This window comes from Lygodium microphyllum, chromosome 8 (assembly GCF_053477565.2).
Source record: "Lygodium microphyllum isolate KBCC chromosome 8, Lygodium_microphyllum_v1.1.10, whole genome shotgun sequence".
NCBI classification, from domain to species: domain Eukaryota; kingdom Viridiplantae; phylum Streptophyta; class Polypodiopsida; order Schizaeales; family Lygodiaceae; genus Lygodium; species Lygodium microphyllum.
Genome location: NC_141142.1, coordinates 99,704,782 through 99,727,769, shown reverse-complemented (window position 1 = coordinate 99,727,769; position 22,988 = coordinate 99,704,782). Strand labels below are relative to the sequence as shown.

The following is a 22,988-nucleotide window of genomic DNA, read 5'->3' as shown; positions in this document are numbered from 1 at the left end:
TGACACAGGTTGTACGGATGTTGACGTCAGCAAATGCAGTATTAATTGCAGGAAAACAGCTCGCCTTGGTTGGAACAGCCATCGCTTGATTAGCAATGGTCAAAACAGTCGTGATATTAGCAAAGAAAACATAGTAGGAGCACATAACTTGAAATCCGATACCATGTTAAAAGTGGATGCAGCAATGGAAGCATAAATGTGTGTTGACATAAACTGTTGAACACAAGACAAAAGAGAAAGGAAAGAAGGAATATTGAAGAACACAATACGGTTGAGAACTTAGATGTATGCTCAAGAAATGGAATCCATATATCCAACACGAAGTAGTCACATACAATAGTGAGTCACTGGTTGTGTGGGCACCGGAACTTACTCCTCTGGCTAGCAGAAGATCCGTACATGTGATGGTGATTGAATGATTGAGGAGGAGCCTAAATAAATAGGACACAAATATGTCCTCAATATGATCAGGTTGGCTAGCAATAAATGCTAAATATGACCAAAATGAAGACTATAAAAATGCCTAAAATAATGTCCAGTCCTAAAGCATGCACAAACTCACATATAAGTTGACATATTTGCTAACAGATACGAACCTTCTCTTGTGAGTAATTAATGGTAAATATGACCAAAATGAAGACTATAAAAAATGCCTAAAACTCACATTATGCAAAGTAAAATTGAACCATATCGAAATGTCAACTGCACATTACCATTCCGTGCAATGTTACATGCATAATCGTTCCCCAGGTGGACAACACATGTGTACTGTCAAAAGATGACATACTAGCGAGACAGTAGGGTTTGCGGGGAGGAACATGGAGTGAACTCGAAAAACATGGAGAAGAGAGAAGAAACTCTGATGAATGAAATGATAAAGATTTGAATCATGGAGTGAATGTGATACAAGGGTGCCGTAGCACAAGGAAGATGATGAAGATAGCTACGAACCATGAGCCACAATGTCCTCTTGAAGGGATGTGAGAGTAGTGGAGAGGCTGGAGAGAAGAAGTGACGGACTAAATGAATCAGCCGTGAGGAATGAATGAAAGAGTGGCCTATAAATAGGCACAGTCAGTCTAGGGTGGTGCCCCTTTTTGGGGTTGGAAATCTTGAACGCAAAACGTAGAAATGCAAAAAACGTAAACTGCGGGTGAAGGGTTTCTCAACACCCCCTCTCAGGGCCAAAAAGGGGAACAAGAGAAGAGTGAGATGGAGATGGAATCCTACATGCTGAAGAATGCTCATGCAGCATGTGCCTCTTGGAGAGTGTCCCTCATGGGGAAATTATTCACTTGCCCAAGTGCCCTAGCACAAAGATGATGAAAACATGCAATGCATAGGAGGAATGTCGGACTTTGTGTGGTGCCGAGAACCATAAGGAATGGAAGAAGATGCACTTTGTGATATGAGAATACCACTTGAAAGGAGACTTTTGAAGATAGTCAGGAGATTGGATGAGCTGTAGAACCCGAAAGTCAACCTCGGGAGAGAAGCCACTAGGTTCGTGGCTCCATGCTGGAAGGAATATGAAGGCCTAGTCACCAAGTTGCTGCTAAAGATCCAAGGGTCCCTCTTTGGGTCAGAAGGAGTAGAATTAGGAATTGGAAGCCCCCTTTGAGGGTGAAGTAAGAAAATCATCCTTTGAATCCCAGTTTGGAGAGAAAGTAAATCCAACAACTCATGGCTCACGAACTGTGAAGCATCAGATGACGAAAGGAGTGCCGCCAGTCGTGCCGAAGAAGGTATTTGGGGCTTGGAAGGAGTCGGAAAGCACCTAGAAGTGGCCTATTGAACTTGAGTGGAAGAGGGTGGGGAAGAAGGAGGCTTAAGATGAGCCAAGGGTGGGGAACAGTTGCTGGCTTTCAAGAGAGGATTGGGAAGCTGAAGAAGAGGAAAGAGTCGAGCAGCCATTATCTCTTGAAGGAGTGAACTGATGAGGAGACGATATCAAACAATCACTGTCTCTCGATAGAGCGGACTGCAGAACTGTGGGCCGTGGTAGCCACTGTACCCGCAAATAGATTGGAGAAGACTGCCGCTGGCATTGTAACGGTCTCCAGGAAGTCGTAGCGTCAATCGATCCTCCACGTGCTCAAAAGGACTAAGTGTTCATCGGATGCGTCTTATTGCTTCGAGCATAGTAGTACTTTGATAGCTGATGCAGAATGATCTCTGTGGCCCAAAACGAAGAGGTGGCATAAGGAGTGCTTGGTGGAAGATGCATATACTCTGGGGAGGGAGGGGGGTGGGAATGGGAGCAAAGGCCGAAGTTGGCAAGCATCGGTGGTGTGTCCGGTGATGCCACAGTATGAGCACCCATTACTTTGGTCATCTGTTGGTAAAGAAGCCATGGGTACTAGTGTGCCTTGTTGAAGAATGAAGAGCTCAGCCACGAACCATGAACTAGAATATTTGCCTCAAGGGCTAGGAGGGCAATGGAAGGGCTGGAAGCGAGTTGCCAGTGGGAGGAGGATGCGACTAGCAATAAGAGGTTGCAACCAGTAGAAAACGCAAGTGAGGAGAGAGAATAAAAACGCAGATTGCAGGAGAGAGAGAACAGTAAATGCAGGCAATGGAGAGAGAAAATCTGTTGTGACAGGCTGAGGGGAGAGGTAAACAGCAGCAGCAGCAAGGAGTGAGAAAATCTGTTGTGACAGATTGAGGAGAGAGAAAAACAGCAGCTAGGTTGCAGAGAACAGTTGCGAGCAGTAGGGAGGAGCCGCTGTCTGGTTGAGTTGCCAGCAACAAGGAGGTGGAGGTGGCAGTAGCAGCCTTGAATGCAGGCTGGAAAACAACAATCGTAGGAGGGAGCAACCGCTAGTTAGGATCTTGATGCAACGGAAGAAGAAGAGAAGTGGATGCCGAACCCACCATCGGTATTTACCTTCACTGGAGTGGAGGATCTTTGCTGTTGTTGAGTAGATCTGGCTCTGATACCATGTGAAAAGATGACGTACCAGTGAGATAGTAGGGTTTGCAGGGAGGAACATGGAGTGAACTCGGCAAACATGGAGAAGAGAAGAGAAGAGAGAAGAAACTTTGATGAATGGGATGATAAAGATCTGAATCATGGAGTGAATGTGATACAAGGGAGCAAGGGTGCCATAGCACAAGGAAGATGATGAAGACAACCACGAACCATGAACTACAATGTCCTCCTGAAGAGGTGTGAGGGTAGCGGGGAGGTTGGAGAGAAGAGGTGACGGACTGAATGAATTAGTCGTGAGGAATGAATGAGAGAGTGGCCTATAAATAGGCACAGTCAGTCTACGGCGGCGCCCCTTTTTGGGGCTGCAAATCCTAAACGCAAAATGTAGAAACACAAAAAACGTAAACTGCGAGTGAAGGGTTTCTCAACATCCACCACCATTGTAATCAGATAGCCGCTCACGGTGTGGTGTTACATGGAATGAGACACTTGAATCAAGAATCCAGGTGTGCATGTCATCATCAGAATCTGCAATCAATGATTGTGCACTAAAAGAAGCAAAGAGTACATCATTGCCACTGTCACTCTTGTGACAGACTACATTGACTTTCTCTATCTTCACACTAGTCTTCTTTGCATGTTGACTATCCTTTTTCTCATATTGTGTTATCATTAGTGTTCTTTTCTTTGCCCTTTTTTTTTCTTCTACTTAAAGCAATCCTGTTTGAAGTGCCCTTTCTTGCCACAATGATGACACTCCACATTTTTCCCACGAGACTTGCTACGTGCTTTGCTGTCAGAATTGCCCTTTTGTTGGGATCTGCCTCTAGTATGCAGTGCATTGGAAGACTTGTTTGCTGATATATTTTGCCTATTGAGCTCCTCCATGAGTAAAGAGCTTTCCACACGTGAATATAATAGCATAGTATTCGAGTTACTCATTGCTGTCCTAAAAATGTCCCAACTTTCAAGCAAGGTGCAAAAAATGTTGCCTTGGAACTCCTCATGAATGTGAAATTCCAATTCAATTAGCTGGCTGAAAATAGAGTTAAACTCATTCAAATGTATAGACATGGCTGTACCTTCCTTCATAGGAAGGTCCATCAAAAATTTTCAACCAATAAACCTTACCGGCTGCAGTTTTTTGAGCATATGACTCCTCAAACCTTTGCCACATAGGAAGGTAGATTTCAGTTTCTCGATGTTGAAAAGCAAAATGTCTGACATTGAAAGCTCTATGATAGAGCATGCAAGCTCATCTAAATTATCCCACTCCTCTTGATCCATAGTTGCTGGTTTTACTCCTTTTGTTTTGATGGGCTTCACTTGTTTCTTTTGCACCAAGACATTATAGCACTGCTTTTGCCATATAGCAAAGTTGTGTGCACCTTCAAGCTTCTTAATGTGCAAAAGATTGCTGCTATCCTGCTGCTAGCCACGATTTATAGCTTAAAGATGACTTAAAGGCCAACAAATGTGAGCCCAAATGTCACACAAATGAGCAAGGTTCAAAGCAAGTACCAACCAACAATGAAAATTTAAATAATTGCAGAAATTTCTCATTTGCAAATTAATTTTCAGAGTTACAAAATGTGTGCTACAGCACACCACAAGCAATTGCAGCCATATCACAGGCCAATACATCAGTACATGAGAAAGCCCCAAATTTTAGCTGCAATTTTTGCTCCAAATGCATCCATGGGCACCGATTTGACTCTCATGGTCAAAAGCCCTAAAATTTATCTGCTCAAAACTGCTCAAATGACATTAAACATAACTCCCGAATGGATTGCACAAGCCAATTTCACAAAAATTGTCCAGGGTCTTATGTGCTTATTTTTCATAGAAACTGCATTGCTGGTACGTACTATGACCAAATTTGACCCAAATTTTGCAAATTTTGCAGAAGCCCCAAATTGTATGGGGTCCAATGTGTCAAAATTTCAAGAGTCGTACTTTGATGAGTAAAATGTCCCATGTATGCCAAAATCCCCAAATTTTTGGGTTAGAAGCATATGCCCAATCTCTAAGATTTGTTGAACTATGCTTGTGTGCATGTGAAGGCCCGCAAATTTTAAACAAAGGATAGACTTTTGATGGAAAATAAATGATTTCTAAAAAAAAGGGGAAGGCGTGACAAGCAATGGCTGATTGCGCATTGAATCTTGTGCCTGCGTTGACCTGCCTTGCGACAACCTGCTCTACATTGACCTACCCGTCGACGGCCTGTTGCATGGACAACCAGCTACATTGCCCGTTGAGGGCTTGTCTACCGTGCGCTGACTTGTCCACCCTACCGAGAGCATGTCGGCTGTTGTATGCTTGACTAGAATTGATGACCTGCAACCTTCATCTCTAATACCAGTTTGTGGTGCTTGGCAAGCAGTGGAGGTTCAATGTTAGGCAATGGTGATGGTGGAGAGATAGAGAGTGAGCAACAATAGTAGAGAGATGCACGATGTGTGGGTACAAAAAGATGTTTGGTAAGTAGTGGAGGTTCAATGTTTGGCAATGGTGATGGTGGAGAGATAGAGAGTGAGAGAGTGAGCAACAGTAGTAAGAGAGATGCACGATGTGTGGGTACAAAAAGATGTATTACTCTTTAGGTTTTTGATAGTTACATGTAAAGGTCTAAAGTACAAGTACAAGGGTGTGCTCACACTTGAGCATGTATAAAAGGCACAATGGCCTTTTATTCCCAATAACTTGCAAATATAGTTCATATCCCATCATTCTCAAAGATAAAATCCATAGCAATGTTGTGCCAAGGCTTTTTTGGAATAGACAAGGTTTGCTAAATACCCAACATCTTTTGCCTATCATACTTCACTTTCTAGCACACAGTGTATGTCTTGACAAACTGCTCAGCATCATGTTTCAAAGCTGGCCAATAAAAGAAGTGCCCCACTACCTTAACTGTGGCATCAATACCTCTATACCTCGCATAAGCATGACTCTTAGTTATCACCTCGGCCCTCAATTGCTTTGTAACACACAGTCATCCATGTGTCATCAGAAAACCCTCTTTAAGCAGAAAGTGCACATGTCTCCGGCCATTGCAAAGCTGATTATATACATTCTCAAAGTTTGAATCAGTAGTATATTGATCTCTCATGGCATCCAACACAGTGTGGTAAACCATATTGATAGTTGATAACTGAGGCTTATGTGATAGTGCATTGGCCACTGCATTCTTTTTCCCATGAATGTGTACAATTTGAAAATGAAACATAGAGAGAAAATTGAAAGTTTGCCCATCTCATATGCCTCATTGACAACTTTGTTTGCGTCAAAAAGTACCTCAATGTTTGATAATCTGTGTACATTGTGAGATCAGCCCCTAACAAGTAGTGTTTCCATGTAGATAGTGCATGAATTACAATCAAGAGCTCTTTCTTATAGACTTGTAAATTTCTATCTGCACCATGGAGAATGCACCTTTCATAAGCTACTACAGGGCCATCTTGCATTAAAACAACCTTTATGTTGTTTCCACATGCATTACACTACACAACAAATAACTTCTTGAGATTAGGCAACATAAGCACAAGATCCAAAGTCATTCTGCAAAGCATGCAAGTAATTTTAGCAAAGTTTTGTACATACTTTTTGCAATACGAACAAAGTCCCATAAAGGAACGAATCTCATGAACATTCCTAAGATATGGCTATGAATGAATTGCCTCAACTTTTGTAGGATCCATATGAATGCCATTAGCTAATACAATGTGCCCCAAAAAGTGGATCTCATGCAAGAAGAATTCAATTTTCTTATCATTTATCAACATTTGGTGCTTACGTAACTCATTAAATACTATTGCCAAGTGCTTCTGATGCTCGATTTCATTCATTGAAAAGATAATCATGTCATCAAAGAAAGTACCCACAAATGCCCTATGCTGTTGATAAATGCAATCCATTATTCTATTGAATGTGGCAAGAGCATTAGTAAGCCCAAATGGCATGACAAGAAACTCATATAAACCAAAAGATGATCAGAAAGCTGTCTTAGATACATCTTCTGGCCTAATCCGAATTTGATGGTATTTGCAATCTATGCAAGATGTCATTGATTCTAGGGATTGGAAATGTGTTTTGTTTCAATCTATACGGTTGGAAATGGCTGCCCCTTGCAATCTATGCAAGATGTCATTGATTCTAGGGATTGAAAATCTGTTCTTTATTGTGATTTTATTTAGCGCACAATAATCAATGCACATGCACCATGAACCATCCTTTTTTTGCACTAGAAGCACTAGTGAACAAAATGGAGATGAACTGGGTTGAATCAGCCCTTTCTCTAACAGCTCATTCACTTGACTCATAATCTCCTCTTGTTGGGTTGCACTAACTATGTAAGGTGGCTTGTTAGGGGGGCTACTACTGGGGATCAAGTCTATGCTATGCTCCTTAGGCCTTTTAGGTGGAAGCTACCTCGGAAGTGATTGAGAAAAGCAATCAGAATACATTTTTAGAAATGACATGCGATCTTTATCCAAGTGAGTCACATTCCCAACATTTTCATCATCACTTTTATCTTTAATGAAAACTAAGTAAGGTGGAAGATGATTTTTCATTACTTTGGAAATGGCAAAAGCAGATACAAGAGGAACTGATTCCCCTTTCACTTTTACATCCAAAGTATGAACTTTACCTCTATGATAAAGGGTCACAATTTTATCATGAGTATCAACAATTGTATGTACATGATAGTTGATCTCTAATTTTGCCCTATGCTCTCGTACTATCATCCTTACCAGCTTGCTGTTTATTAGGACATCTCCTTGCCATATGCCCCTCTTGCTCACAAATAAAGCATTTATTTGCAGCCATGAATTCCTTACTATGTGCATCATGTTTCCTAGACTGCTGTATCGACTGTAGTAGCAGTTCCTATAAGCTGTGACATGCTGGAAATTATGGATTTAATGCAAAAATCCTGAATTCCCTTTGGTCATATAACATACATACTTCACCACTTGCTCATGAAGGAGAATTGACCAGTAAGATGTAATGGGCAGCAAAGCATCCTAAAACCACTTATTGTATTGGTCTAAGTTTTTGCAATTTTTTTGCATATAACTCGTTCCATGCTGTCAGCAAGTCCATTTCAAATGTGCTTGTGAACAAGTTTGAAGCAAACATTTGCTTGAACTTAACCCTAGTGGTAGAGGTGCTTTTCCCTGAATAAGAAGTGTAGACCATCATTGTAAAGCATTTCCCTTCAAAAATATGGCTGCCTTATGAATTTTAGACGCCTCTGAGAAGTTGCCTCCTGAATAGGCTGCATCAAATTGTTTGAACGTGAGAGCTTTCAGCTTGTCTTGTGCACCACTGAAAGTTTCAAACTTCACAATTTTGCCACCCTTATCATAGTTCTTTGTTGGACCTATGGGAGTCAAATTGTCAAAAATAGGCTGTTGCTAAAAGGGTGTACATTGCTGCATTTCCATCATAACCAGCACTAGCAAGTGCATTTGCATGACTAGGACTAAATCCTTGTGCTCCAACAGCTCCAAGGGGTGCAAATACATTTCCATATGGCCCACTTTGTGCCCCAAGCATCATGCTTATGTTGCTATACATGGGATTGTGCATTCCACCTCTGTTACTTGGATACATTAGGTGTTGAGAACCATGCATTGGCTATTGCATACCATAGGGATTGGTGCCATACAATCCAGTATGTGGTCCTTGACCAAACATTGTATGAAAAGTGGTGCCACCACCAAAGTATCCTTGTTGTCCCATGTTTGAATTTGTATGAATACCCTGCTGTCCATATTCCTATAGATTGGCACTACCCAGTTGGCCATGCATTTGCACTTGTTGTCTCATGGTTACCTAGTGTTTGTGCTCATTAGTAGCTTTGGGCTCTTCTAACGTAGGCTTAGGCATTTCCTTCTTTTCTTCTGGTTGTTCCGAAGCTCTAGAAGGTGTCCTCTTCTCTTTGCCTTTGCTGTCCTTCTTTGGGGCATTCAAGAATCGAGTAAGTTGAGGATCCTTTGCTAATTCAGCAAAGATTCTTGTTGCTGTCCTTATCCGGTCTTTGAACCTATCATCAAATTCTTCATCCTTTTGCTGGTCATCAGCATCTTGAGGCATGGAAGTCCTTGCATTTGGGTCATTTCCCACCTTTTCAGCTTGCTGTCCATGCTGAGAACCATAGAAACATGAAACGGGGAACGGGAATGAGAAATTGGAATGGGGGCGCCAAACCTAGGGAACGGGGACGTGGGAATGAGAACGGCATTTAAAAAATTAAAATTCATGAAAAAAATTAATATTTCACTCATAATCTATGTGGACTTTGGAGTGTTAAAACCAAGGTATATAATCCAGAAGAACAAATCATTTTAAGTTTTAACTTTAAGATATCATGCATCATTCTAAAACTACTCATTAGAAATTGAATTGCAACTTACAAGGCTCAAGAGGTAAGCTATTCGATTATAAAATGCATAATACATATGCCATAAATGATTAAACAATGAACAATGAACTAAACTTTAAAGTCTAAGCTTAAAGAATATGCCTATGGTCCCATTGCTAAAAAACCTAAAAGTTTACAGATATGAATTTTAATTTTGAAAGAACATACTCATTGCCCCAAAAAAGACTACAAATATAAAGTCTAATCTCTAGACTGAAGCAAAATGCGGCATTGCCAAAATAGCCCAAAGGGCAACTGCAAGATTGCAAGTACAAATATAATATCGGCATGGCACAACAACCCAAGTGTCAGAGGCTGCTCTAGCTACTCCTGAAGTGCCAGCCTCATCATCATGTGTACCATGAATTGCTGCATCTTTCTCAACATCAGCATGTGTCTCCTCTTCTTGCTACATCTCCCACTCTGTGAATGGATCGGGCTTTGTTGTCATACTGTTACATAACATCCTCAAATTGGTACTAACGAATACTAGATCATTTGTCCTCTCCATACCAAGACTGTTCCTCCTCTTTGAAGCAATGTGAGCGTATGTACTCCACAATTGCTCCAAATAAGAGGAGCTAATTGACTGACTTAAAATATGAATGGCTAGTTGTTGCAACTCAAGACCATTCGAACCATAGTCCTCCCACCACAAAGCTGCCTCAATCTTACAACGATCTTGTGCATCCCCACAACCAAAAGAACCCCAAAAGGTCCTATAACATGAAAGCTGATCTCTGATCTTTCGTCTAATGCCATGATTAGGCACTAGACGAGACAATATAAGTCTCCATGCATCCATAACACTCAGTGTCATTCTCTTAACCCTTGCCTTGGAACTCAAGATTCACAATAAATGCAGCTGCATGCATGGGTGAGCTATAGAAGTTTCACCTCATCACAACTAAATGATGTATGTTCTCATACGTCTCATCATTTGACGCCAACTCCTACAACTTTTCCTTCAGCCTATCTATAGCCTCATATACCTTGCCAATGCAAGGTTGCATAACATCCATAACCCTCAATAAATGCACAATAGGTGATACCATAACATCTATCCGCTTTACATTATCCTAAAAGTGGAGTTATTTGCTTTCTCCAAGCACAAGATACTTGTGGGAGTATCTGCCAATGTTAATGAGGTGAACTCATCACTAAGAAATAACTGTCTCAAGGCACCACTGCATTCTCTTAATCAGTCTAGCATCAAGAAGTTAAAGGCAAATCTGGTATCATAGCAGCTAAGAAATCCGTTTCTTTGAATTTAAAACTTACGAAATGTTTCTTAAAGTACGAGACGTTTCCGAGAGTAAAAAACGTAGACGTTTTTAAAATTTTTCATTTTTTTGGTGAGTTGGAACCCAAAATATGGTTTTTTTAATAAAAACTATTGGGCAATGTTAAATATGATGATGATGATGTGTAATGACTTATGAGGGCTTAAGGTTTTGGACGAGAGACTGATTTTTTTGTGATTTTATTTAGTTATTGGACTTTTTAAATCTAGTATCTATTCTTGTCTTGAGATTTAAATATTATACGACTTTAGTCCATTTATGAGTTATTTATGATATATTATGATTCATTTTTGATTTTGACATTTTGTTAGTTTGTTTTGAAATGAGAATCATGATGTTGCAACTTGACTCAGTCCATATTATAGATAGGCTATTTACATGTTAATTTCAATTTTCTTTGTATAATATGTACGATTCATAATCTTTGAGTTTCAAACCATAGTATAGCTTGTCCAAAGACTAACTTTGACATAAGTGACAAGTCAATAATGGATCATGGATATATAAAGTATAATGTATTATTCTCAATTGACTCTATTACTAGTCAAGCTCAATTAGCCATCCTTTGTTTAAGAGAGAGTTTCATAGAGGTTTAGAACATCTTTCCCTAGTCAAAACTATTAAAAATCCCTATATAAAAAAACACGCATTTTTTATTTTACCCCCTCTTGAAAGAAACTTACGAAACATGTTTCTGACGTTTCGTTTTTAAATGTTTTTGACATTTCTGGCTGCTATGTCTGGTATCAGAGTATTTTAAAAGTTTATTCTTCGATCGAAAGAGAAGTGATAGATGAAGAAACTAGTGATTCAAAACAAAGGTAACCATTTGAGCTCTTTACTCTATGATAGGTGCAATCCATGACAGGTTACCAATATCCTTTAGTAGGTTGTTCAAGCAATGAGCCATACAATATGAAACTGTGATATGTGGATAATATCCCTTTATAATAGCACCTGTTGCCCTATTTGCGGGCTCTCCATCTGCAACAAATCCCACAATATGCTCTGGGCCAATAAGCTCAATACCTGTAATCCACTCTGCTGCAAGTACATTTGTTGACTTTCCTGTTCCTGATGCATCATGTGAAGATTTGACATGCATTTTCCCACGAGAATAAGCAACCATACCATGAATGGATCGCTTGCATGTATCACTCCAACCATCAACAATCAAGGAAACTCCATTTTTAGCCCACATGCTCTTTCTAGTCATTACTGCTTGCTTAACAAGGCGCTTTTCCTTGTCGAGCAAAGTGGTGCGTAAGGTCTCTGATGATGGAGGTACATACGAAGGGCCATACTCACCAATCTTCTTGCACATCAATTTAAAATACTTTGACTTGGTTGCATGAAATTGAATGTGGTTATGATAAAAAAACATGCCACTTATGTATCCACCTCTTTTTTCTTCTTGGGATCCCAACTAGCATCAAGTGTGCTCTGTCTATGTGCAACATGTGGTGTTGTTGATGCCATGGTTGATGCAATGCTTGCAGTAGGTGTGGAGGTAGCACTTCTTGATATTGACCCTGCTCTAGACACATTTGATGGGGATGGTGTCACAAAAGTTGCAGGGTTAATTGCAACATGCCGTGGTCTAGATGCAAGATAAGCTTGTTGACGTGCTACACGGTCATGAAGCTCCCTTTGCTTCTCCAAGGTCACATTCGGACAAAACTGTACCTTTGAATTTGACTCATGTAGGAGATGAGCTCGGGCCTGATTATGCATAAAACGGAACAAGTGGCAATTGGTATTCCATATTCTAATATTTAAGTAACTTTGAAAAATTAAAATCAATAAAAATTCGAAATACTAATGCTCGGCTCAATAGATTACCTTGTTTGCTCCACTAGTTCTCTTGTATGGGCAAAGCTTGCAAGTCCATGGTCGAGATCCTCCACCAGTTAATGGGCGGTTAGCATTTACTTCTTCCCACCATGACCAATCATCGGACCTTCTTCCTCGATCACCAGCCCGACGAGTGGGACGGAAAGATGAAGCCATTTCAGGCTGAAAATTGAAATAAAAATGGCTCAAGAGAAGTGAGAACTGGAGGTTGAGAGAAGGGAGAAGGCTCAAGAGTCAAGAGTCAAGAGTCAAGAGAGAAGGGAGAAGGAAGAAGAGAAGAGCCTAGAGGAGAAGAATGGAGAACTTGGAACTTAAAGAATAATGAAGACTGAAGGGAAGAGGAGAAGAAAGAAGAGAAGGGAGAAGGTCCAAGGAAGAAGGAAGAAGAGAAGGGAGAAGTGAAGAGAAGGAAGAAGAAGGAAGAAGAGAAGAAAGAGAAGGAAGAAGAAAGAAGGGAGGTTGGAGGTGAGGCGGGAGGAGACGGGGGCGGGGGGATTGGCGCTGGCCACTGATGGGAGAACAGGGATATGTGCCGTGTGAACTGGTCACGGGGGTCGAAAACAGGATCGCGCGGGAGTAGCATGCAAGAAATGCGCGGCAGACGATCGGGCGTAGAGTCGCAGATGATTGCGGGTGGGAGCAGTGGCCGATCGAAGGTAAGTGGGTGCCACGTGGCGTTTCTTGTCCCGTTTCAGATAGGGAACGCATTCCAAAAGCAGCAAGGAATGCGTTCCCTGTTGCGTTCCCCGTTTGAAACGGGACAAGGAACGTTCCATTGACTTGCAATACGTCCCATGACGGCTTCGCGTCGGGGATGGCGATTCCGTGTGCTGGGGGGCCGTTCCAGTCATTTCATGTTTCTATGCTGAGAACCTTGTCCAGGATCATGCACTACATATCTCCCTTTGGCTTCCAATCAAAGGCACCCTCAAGGTTTGAGAACCCTTCCTTTGCACGTGCCACATTCATCCCACACTTTTGATGCACCATCAGATGGTCTTAATAGTGATAGTGTCAATGTAGTTCTAGCCTCCCATGACTTTACAATGACTACCTTCAACATCTTTATGAAGTGTATTTGAGCATCTCTCCTTTAGTACTCCTTTTTTTGTTAGGCCATATTGTCTTTTGTTGTTTCTCATTCACGTATCCCATTCCATCCAGTTCACCACGTGAATGACCAAGTTGAGATGCATCACCACCACACGATCCCATATCATTGTGTGAAGACATACTTGTTGTAATCAATAGAGCTAAGCACAATTTCAGCAATAATGCAAAGCCTTTGATTTGCAATCAGGTGCCTTGGGCCCACCAATTCAAATGATTTGATAGTATCCCAACGATGGAACCATGAAACCACCTTTTTTCTATGGAGGGGTGGTAATAACTTGATTATAACTTACTTACAACGAGCAATAATTAATGAAATGTCGAAACACAAACATTTACCAATCAATCTTGGACATTAGACACCTTGTTGGCCCCAAAACCATGGCCCCAAAACCGGCGCCCCTTTCGGTATTTCTTTATCTTTAATCAAAATTGAATTCTAAAACAATGGGATTTCTTCAATCCCTTGCGCAACCCAAAAGCCCTTGCTGTCAATAATGGCCAACAAGTCTTTAAATTAATTTGCAATTTTTTCCCTAGCGAGCAAGAGACACGAAACCAACCTTCCTTCCGTGGAGGGGGTGGTAATAACTTGAAAAAAATTAATTACAGCAGGCAATAATTAATGAAATGCTGAAACACAAACATTTACCAATCAATCTTGGATATTGGACACCTTGTTGGCCTTAAAACTGGTGTCCCTTTTAGTATTTCTTTATCTTTAGTCACAATTAAATTCGAATACAATGGGATTCCTTCAATCACCTTCACAATCCAAAAGCCCCTTGCTGTCAATAATGATGAGTAAGTCTTCAAATTGATTAGCCCTTTGATTTGCTCAGGCAATTGGTCTTCACCGACTCCTTGGGAAATGAAATTTGCCCTAAATTCAAATGTTCGTTGGTCCTTCACTTGAATCTTGCTGAGAATTAATTTTGAGCCTTGAAAATTCAAGTCTTGAGGCTTCAATCTCTTGGCACAGCGTCTTGAGTTTGCTGTCAAACCCTAATTTTTGTTGTAAGTTAGGGTTTACAGTACAGAAAAATACAATTTCTCAGCCTCCAAGGATTAGAATGCTGAGATCTTTGGAGCAAGGCTGGGAGATGGTTGGAGAATGAGAGAGAATGTTGAATAGAGAGAGAATTCAGACTTCTATCACAAGAAAATGGAAGAAATCAGCAGCTGCCTTGTCTAGACAGCCATGAAAGCTGACTCCATTGATGCGACACATCGGATATGATGTTCGTTTGGCTGAAACAGGCTCAAACTGTTGTCACTTTGCTGTAGTTTCTTGGGGGCATGTCACCAGCTCTTGGAAGGTCTCTTGCTAGCTAGAAATGGCATGTCAATTGTTGTAGCAACAATGACAGCCTTCTCTCAGTCTCTCTCGGCTCACACAAGGTTGGAAGGACCCTCTCTCTTTGTGTCCCCTAGCCTCAAAAATGTATTTCTCACTTGCGTAGGTGAGTTTTGCCAAGTGGCAGCCTTGTAATCCCATTTGCCAACATCATCATTTGCATTATTAAGTTAATTTTTAGCTTTAAAATTTTGAAAATTAATTTAATAATTATTTAAGTGTCGCCAACTGACACTTATGGCTAATGAAATGTCTTAGGCCAATTTTTGGCACTAGATACCACCTAATATTTGTGCAACATTACTTAAGACAACTTTTGCCTTTGACATCCACTGATTCCCTGGAGTCCTTGGTTCGTAAATATGAAATAGTTTGAGTTGCACTTCACATGTGCAACACGCACTTAAACATTTGATTAAAAATTATTCCAAATGTTAAGTAAAGCAAATAAAATTTCACGTCCTCGCGACAGCCCAAATGTTTAAGTAGAGCAAACAAAAAATCACATCCTTGTGACAATTTCCTATGAAGAGGAAGAGCAAGACATTACTATTCATGACAACTTGGAAGATGAGGAAGATAATGAAGATGAAGAGGCCAAATATGCTGAAGACTAAAAGAGATGGCACATGCAGGATGTGCAGTTTTAGAGAGGGTGGATTTCATGTGGTGTTAAAGGCAAGACATTGGAATATGCATATAACTAGAGTCGAACAAGAGATAAAGCAAGCAGCCCACAGGTAGTCATGGAGTAGGGAGTGATCAGGGCAAATATTGGCGCATTTCCCGGGCTGATGTCTGTTGTCTTCTTCTCTGCCTTACACATGGTATTGGTGGCATGCTCCTAGGCTGAAGATTGAAGGGTTTTTTGTCTGCCTTTGGACTGAGAACAAGGCATAGTTCAAGGCTGCTTTGCGCATGTTTAGGGCTGATCTTTGAAGGCTGAAAACAGTGTATTACAGGACTGATTTACAGCAGCCTATTGTTGTAATAAAATTCACTGTTATTGTGGGTGCTTTGCTGCCCTGAATCAAGAGATATGGTGGACTGTTTTGCATGATTTATGGTTCAGTGCTGTCATGGGTGCAAACCTGATGTATAGGGCTGAAAAAGAGGTATTTTGGTGACTCAATGCAGTGATTTCTATGTCTATATGGGTAGAGTAAGTTCAGGATTGTTCATATGTATGTATGGGACTGTTTTTGAAATACAAATACATTGTTTATTGTCTAGACTTTTGTATGTGATTTATTTGCATATGGGCTGAACATAGCCGTGTTTATACTGAGCAATAGTCTCAAAACCTGATGTGCATGTCGTATGTGGTTTGGATACAAGCTATCATGAATTATATAGAGGCTACATTTGGGATTTGAGTTGAATTGGTTTCCTATTAGTGCTATTGTTATCTTCTCTCTTTCTTTTCTTTTTTTACACTGAAATTTATTTCTCGATGTTGTGAGCTTTAATTTCTTGAGACCCAGTGTTTTTTGGCCATACACGCCATGTTTCTCGACAAAGTGAATTTTTAACTTTACACTCTTTCGACACTCAAGTTGTGACACTTAGGTTGTGCACATGTGAGGTGCACAAGTAAGATTAAGTTTGATGTGTGCCACGGTGACCAATTGTCCTAGCCTTTGCAATGTAGAAGAGGAGGGACAATGTGGTATATGTCAAAGATGTCAAAGACTGTTTGGTGTGCATGGGAGGCTTCCAGGAACTATCACAACTATGGCAAATTTTAAAAGAACTCATTGGTCGAGAACTTGTTACTAAGGTGGACTTCTATGCTTTATTACCTACAAATATTTGGTAGGCCAAAACAATGATGTTGGTTTATTGGACTTGGCCAGAACCATTATGTTGATTTATTGGACTCTATTTGGACTTAGCTAAAATATTATAGTATTGAAAGGGAAACAAATTTGTGGGAGTATTTATGAGTGGTGGGAGTGGTAAATAGATCAAAGCCAAGGTGCTGCCCTTTATGTAGACAAAAGAGAACATAATTGTTGTGGATCAAACAATGGTACAGGTGTAGCTGGTTATTGAGAGGCTCCAAACGAAGCCAATGCAGCAGCTAAGAAAAAAGAGTGATGCACTGATTCTTACAGAAGGGTAGTGGGTGCTTGTGAGGTTTGAGGTGGTTGAGGAAGCAAAGTGGAAACAAGAGCTAATTTTGAAACTCCTTTTAGGTATAGGGTTTCTTTAAAATCACTTAAGAGGATCAATTCTATTGCCTTTAAATTGGAGCTGCCTGAGCATTGGAAGATCCCTGTATATTTTGTACCTGAGTATTGTCACTACCCTTCCTAATCCTGAGGAGTCACTTTTTTACTTTTTCCGGGACTTAACCTCTTCATGTAGCTCATACTTTTAGGTCTTTTGCATCAACCAAACTTAATGCAGTTGAGCTAATTTTTGCAATGAATTGTTGTTTGTTGAAGTGCAAGTGTAAGATCAATGTCAAAAACCTGTTGGGTATGTGTTGATGAATGAATAGTCTATTGGTATTTATCACTATCTAAGATTAGAGACTGAGGGCGCTTTCAGCTCTTGTAGAAGTCTCAGTTAGTCTTCTCTTCTGCATGCAGATCCTCTTAAAAGAATATTTTTCAATATGATGAAAAGATACAGAACTTTTGTTGATGGTTTGATGAGCTCAAAGGTTACATTGGATCCTGATGATCCTCAAGCAGTTAGTGAGTACAGGGGTCTTATGGATAACATCCGGAAAAAGTGAGTTTGTGATCACTGTCTTCTGCATAGTCGTTCTTATGCATATCTAATCTTAAGTTGAATTGAGGATGCAAGCGTTATTCTGAATCATGTTACTCAAGTGTTGTTCCTTTTGTTGAAGAATTGTTTATTGATGATAATGATGTTGTTCTAATCACAGTTGGCTATGCCTGCCATTGTCATACCCAGTGATTGCTTTTGGCACAAAGGAGTGCTTCAACTTAGTGAATATGCTGTTGTAGTGGTTCAGTTTGTAGTGGGGTAATGTTCACCCTTAAAGTTTCTACAACAAGCATCCGCTGGTTAATCACCAATTTGTCCCTCCTATTACCCTTAGGAATGAGATGGATCAATCTGTTGGTTAGTCTTTCTTGCATGAGCCTGATCTCGCTCTCTCTTTGGCAGCCTCTACTGGGTAAAATTAGCTCCATCTGGTAATAAGGTTTTATGCATGTGATGCTATACATATGTAAGTTGGCTTCATCTCGGTAAAAGTTCAATGTTCTGGTATTTGTTATGCCGAGTTAGGTCTGGACATCTGCTGCTCTTCTCTAGGAAAGCATTTACAAAGACTCTTTCTAGATTCTGACATATTTGGTGAGTTCTTCTAGTTAGTATGGATTCCATTCCAATGTTTCTGACTACATTTGCGACTCTCTCTTTTGTCTATAGTCTATTCTGTTTGATTTGCTGAATACATTTTGTCTGTTTAATGTTCATTTGTGGCCTTCATTGTTTACATGTAGGACATCCTCAACCAGCAAGAAGTATGCTGGTACCTAAACTGTGCCTCTGTACTTTCACATTCTTCTGTCATTTTGATGCTAATGTACCAAGTGTAGGGACAAGCTGTTAACTTTTGTGAAATACATGAATGCAACCTATTTCATGTCTCAAAAGTTGAAGTCTGAGTTTTTATAGATGCACTATGTACATTGTAAACCAGTTTGGTTGGGCCTTTGTTGTATCACACATATACAAGACAGGAACTGACTTTTTGGATGTATGTTCTCAGTTTTCAACATCCTTGTGTTGGTGCAAGTGTCTAAACAAGCTGTTAAAGTTGACAAGATGTATGACTTTAAATCTGTCCCTTAGTCAAATTTAAATCTCTAAAGATGATTCTTCTCCTGCTTTCATAGATGTGTCATTGTCCAATAGTGTATCTCTTTGTTGTATTCAACACACACAAGACAAGACAATACAAGCTTCAACCTTCCCCATTGAAGCTAAATAGTAGAGAGTTTACAAGCTCTTTTTTAAGCAATTCAAGTTTTAGTGTGGCTTTACAACTTTGTAACATGCATATAATTTTAAGACTTTGCATGTTACTTTATTTTGTGACAGTCGTGGCATAATTTTCTTTTGAAGAATCCAATTTCTTTCTAGAATAAAGAAATTTCGTGTATCATATCATTTCATAAGAGAGTAGTTGTTATTCACCGTGTTATCCAGTGTCTCAAGATGCTTTTGTTGAACCTGTACTCAAGAAAGCATGAGGTTGCTACCCACTAGTAGAAGATAGGTATTCTCAGAGATCCCACACCTAGGGAAAAGTTCATCATAAATACTGTGTTGCACCATCTTTGATGCACAAAGGATATGCCATATGATCTCCTTACTTGGCTTGGAGGAAGCTACATTGTGCACTAGACATGGTCTGCTGCCTAGTGTTTTGGCTTGGCTCTGAAATCCCTTTGTAAGGAAAGTGCTTTTGTTGCTTCAATTCTTGGGGCACAACTAGCAATTTCTTATATATATCAACTTGACCTATCTCATGAGTTCTTTGATCCATTCTAGGTTCTAGAGTGCACACCCCCGCTGAATTTGTTGGTCTAGACCATGAAGAAACATTGACAAAGCCTCATCATCTTACTTGCCTAATTAGAAAGCCATTGCAAGGACCATGCCACTAAACTAATTGATTGAAAGCATGCCTCCTTCAAATGAGCAAACTCATTCTCGTACCAAGCAGGATACTATGGGGTAATGGATATATTCTCAAGGGACTTGCAAAAATCTGACCCACTATAGGTGAGTATGCTAGTTTCTAGGCCAATATGACTGTCAAGTTGTGCTGCCACCGCACACATACTGCACTAGTAAGATGACATGCGGTTAATGAACTTTCTCCTTACCTATGCATGCAGCAAGAAGTTGATACAGAACTCGTGCGAAAATGCATTAACTTGAGGATAATCCACTATAGCATCATACTAATAAAAGGAAGCCTTGGGTTGACCTTTGAGTGGAAGATTTTAAGTCCTTTTGGACATGGACCATCTTTTGGCAAGTGCCTGCGAGGTAGCCCCACGTGGAACTACTGCCTTAGTGTGTCTAGTCTAGAGTGCTGCTCATTGAGGATCTCTCATTTGTGCTTGGATTATCTCATGCGACACTCGTGACTTACTCCTAAACATGTAGGAGATCATCATTGCCAATAGTTTGTCCATCTTTTGTCACTCATCATAGAACTCGCTTATGCTTGATGTTGGTTGCCATGTTGTGGATCCACTCATCTGTGTATAAGTAGTACGTCCAATAATGAGAGCTTTGTTCGAGGCTCACGAGTTTGGATGTTTGCACATTGGGTTTCCATGTGCAACACAATCTATAGTTAGTCTCTTCTTTGCGGTTCTCTCGATAAAGCGTAGTCTAATAAAAGTAACCTTCAAATAAACATATCACCTTTCTTTGTGCGCTATCTCGCCATTGTAAGTGAAACTCAATAGTTTGTCTACTCACTATTGTAAGGTGTTAAACACCATTACTTTGGTTTGGCTAAGGCTCACTATGACAGATATTGGAAACCTCTTGAAACCCTATTTTTTTGCCACTTCAATGTTTTCATTTTTGTTTCTATTGCCGTTTCCATTTCTACCTTTCTCATCTCTATAGTTATTGGAAACTCCTTGTTTTTTTTTGTTTTTTGTTTTTTTGAGTTTCCATTTCTCTTTTCGTTTCTTGGTTCCCATAATTATGTTCATTGCATTATGAGGTTGCTGTTGAAATCGGCTTCAGAAGCCCAAAGGGCAGTAGATCACATTTTAGCAAACACTTAATTCAGTTTAACAATAAATTTGGCAAGAAAAATCCACACACAACTAGAGCTAGAGTGTTCTTGTACCACAAACGACACTTGTTGATCCCAAAGCTTGGTACCTCTTTTGGTATTACTTTAGATTATTGATGTATGCTTGAAACTGGTTACAAATGGCTATACTTCAACGATTTCTCATGGCACAACTCATCCATGGGTGTAGAATGACCTTGTCTCCTTCAAAATTGGCCCCTAATCAGCTGTAGAGTGTCCAAAAATGTGAAGGAACTGTTCAGCTTGCCAAACCCTACAAATGACAGTGAGCATTTAAACCGAATTTCACGAAGCATTTGCCTAGACACCTTGGTCTTCTCTGTCCGTGGATTTCATAGCAAATCTTCCCAAATCAAATAAATATGGCTCTATTCTTGTTGTGGTAGATAGGTACACAAAAATGGCACACTTCATGCCTACCACCAAGACTAACACAGGCGCAGCTACTACTAGACTCTTTCTCAGATACATTTTCAGATTACATATGGGGTCCCCAATTTATATCTAGTTTTTGGAAGAGCCTTTGCAACCTCCTTGGAGTCCTAGTTAAGTTATCCACAACTAGTCATCTACAAACCAATGGTTAAATAAACAGAACGGGACTTGGACCAAACTACCAAGCCTCTTTGCATGGAACTCGTTGTTAGAGAAGGGGTGATGTCACGGACATGCCACGATCAAGTGTATAGATTAATTCTGCTCATGTCATATGAATCTAGACCCCATGCAAATGCACCCTTAATAGGACTTCCTAGAGCCAACCATGCGAATCCACCCTTTCCATGTCATTGTAGGACTTTCTAGAAGATATGCCATGCTTTTGCCTGTATCATTGATGATGTCATCATGGAACATTCTAGAAGATCTTTAGCCACCCTCTAGCATCTATAAAAGGAGGGGCTCGTCATAGAGCTCCTCAGTCTTGCCAATGCTAGTCTTGGGAGCTCAAGGAGTTCTCTAAGTAAGTAACTTTGAGTTCCAGTTCTAGTTCTTATCTCGTCATGGCATCTAGTTTGTTTTATCTTCCATTACACTCCTGTTATCTTGTCACCTTGTAATCTCATAGTACGAGATCTTGTCTAGTATTGTCTTGTATCTTGTTCATCCCTATCGAGGGAGATCTTGTAATTTTGATATCTTGTATTCATACTTACGGTCTTGAATTGTGGGATTTTTCGTATCTTGTTAAGTTATCATTGTACCTTATGCCCCTACATGGGATTATCTTGTAATTAGAATTCTTCTAACAAATCTTGCATCTAGTCTAGTCTCTCGAGCACAGTAGTCTAGTGCTTCCATCACACTCTGAGATCTCAAGCCTAGTACACTTTCTTGCAACTTTGTCCAGGAAAAAAGCAACATTTCACAGTTGGGCAAGGGTTGCAGGAGGCCATGTGGTTTGTGATGAGATACCTTGGCCCTATTGCAAGTATTACATGATTTTATATATTCCTTAACTTCTTTCCACATCTGGGGCCACCAATAATCTCTTGAAATAAGCTCTAAGGTCATATTAACTCCAAAGTGTCTTGCTGTTGTGGTGTCATTGTGTTGTTGAAGTATTTGGAGTCTCGGCTTTCTTGGAGGGATGTAAAGTAGATCCTTATAGTATAACAATCCATTAGTTTCTTAAAACTCATGAACTTCATTTCCTTTTCCCTCTTGATTTTTTCTCTTGACATTGTTGACCAAATCATCATGCGGTAGGGCTTCATGGATTAATTGGATCAAGGTAGGGTTGTCTTGGTGAGTGGAGATGGCTGCTAGCAAGAGGTGCTTTGGCTTGAGTAGTATTGCTTGTTGTTGATCAAAAGCTTCTTCTTCTTTCTTAGGTGCTAGGTAGGATCTTCTTGATAAAGCACTTGCGGAGTTCCCAGAGTTGACCATGTCTTTGAGGGAAAGGGTCTTTCTCGGTAGGATCATTTGGATTGCGACAAGGAAAGTTTCCGTGGGTGTAGTTGGGATCAAGAGACCCTTTCTTATATCAAGGTCCGGTTGTACGGTCTCATTTACGATCAGATATGGTCCGGTTTTTTTTCTGATTGGGTCTCCGATTGGGGCTGGGTTCTATTGGCAAGGCCTTATTTCTTTTCACTTTTCTTGCTTCCTCTTGAACAATCTATTATTGCGCTGGTGGCTTGCATGATATAATCGTCGAG

The 22,988-nt window shown here is 40.3% G+C and overlaps 1 protein-coding gene across 1 annotated transcript in view; it reads left to right on the top strand.

Moving 5' to 3' along the window:
- MGP1 (MALE GAMETOPHYTE DEFECTIVE 1) overlaps positions 1–22,988 on the top strand; it is a 60,970-nt gene that overhangs the window by 11,786 nt on the left and 26,196 nt on the right. Inside the window, exon 3 of the mRNA XM_087683280.1 lies at positions 17,591–17,735. Coding sequence (XP_087539406.1) covers positions 17,591–17,735 — 145 coding nt within the window. The remainder of the gene's footprint in view (positions 1–17,590; positions 17,736–22,988) is intronic.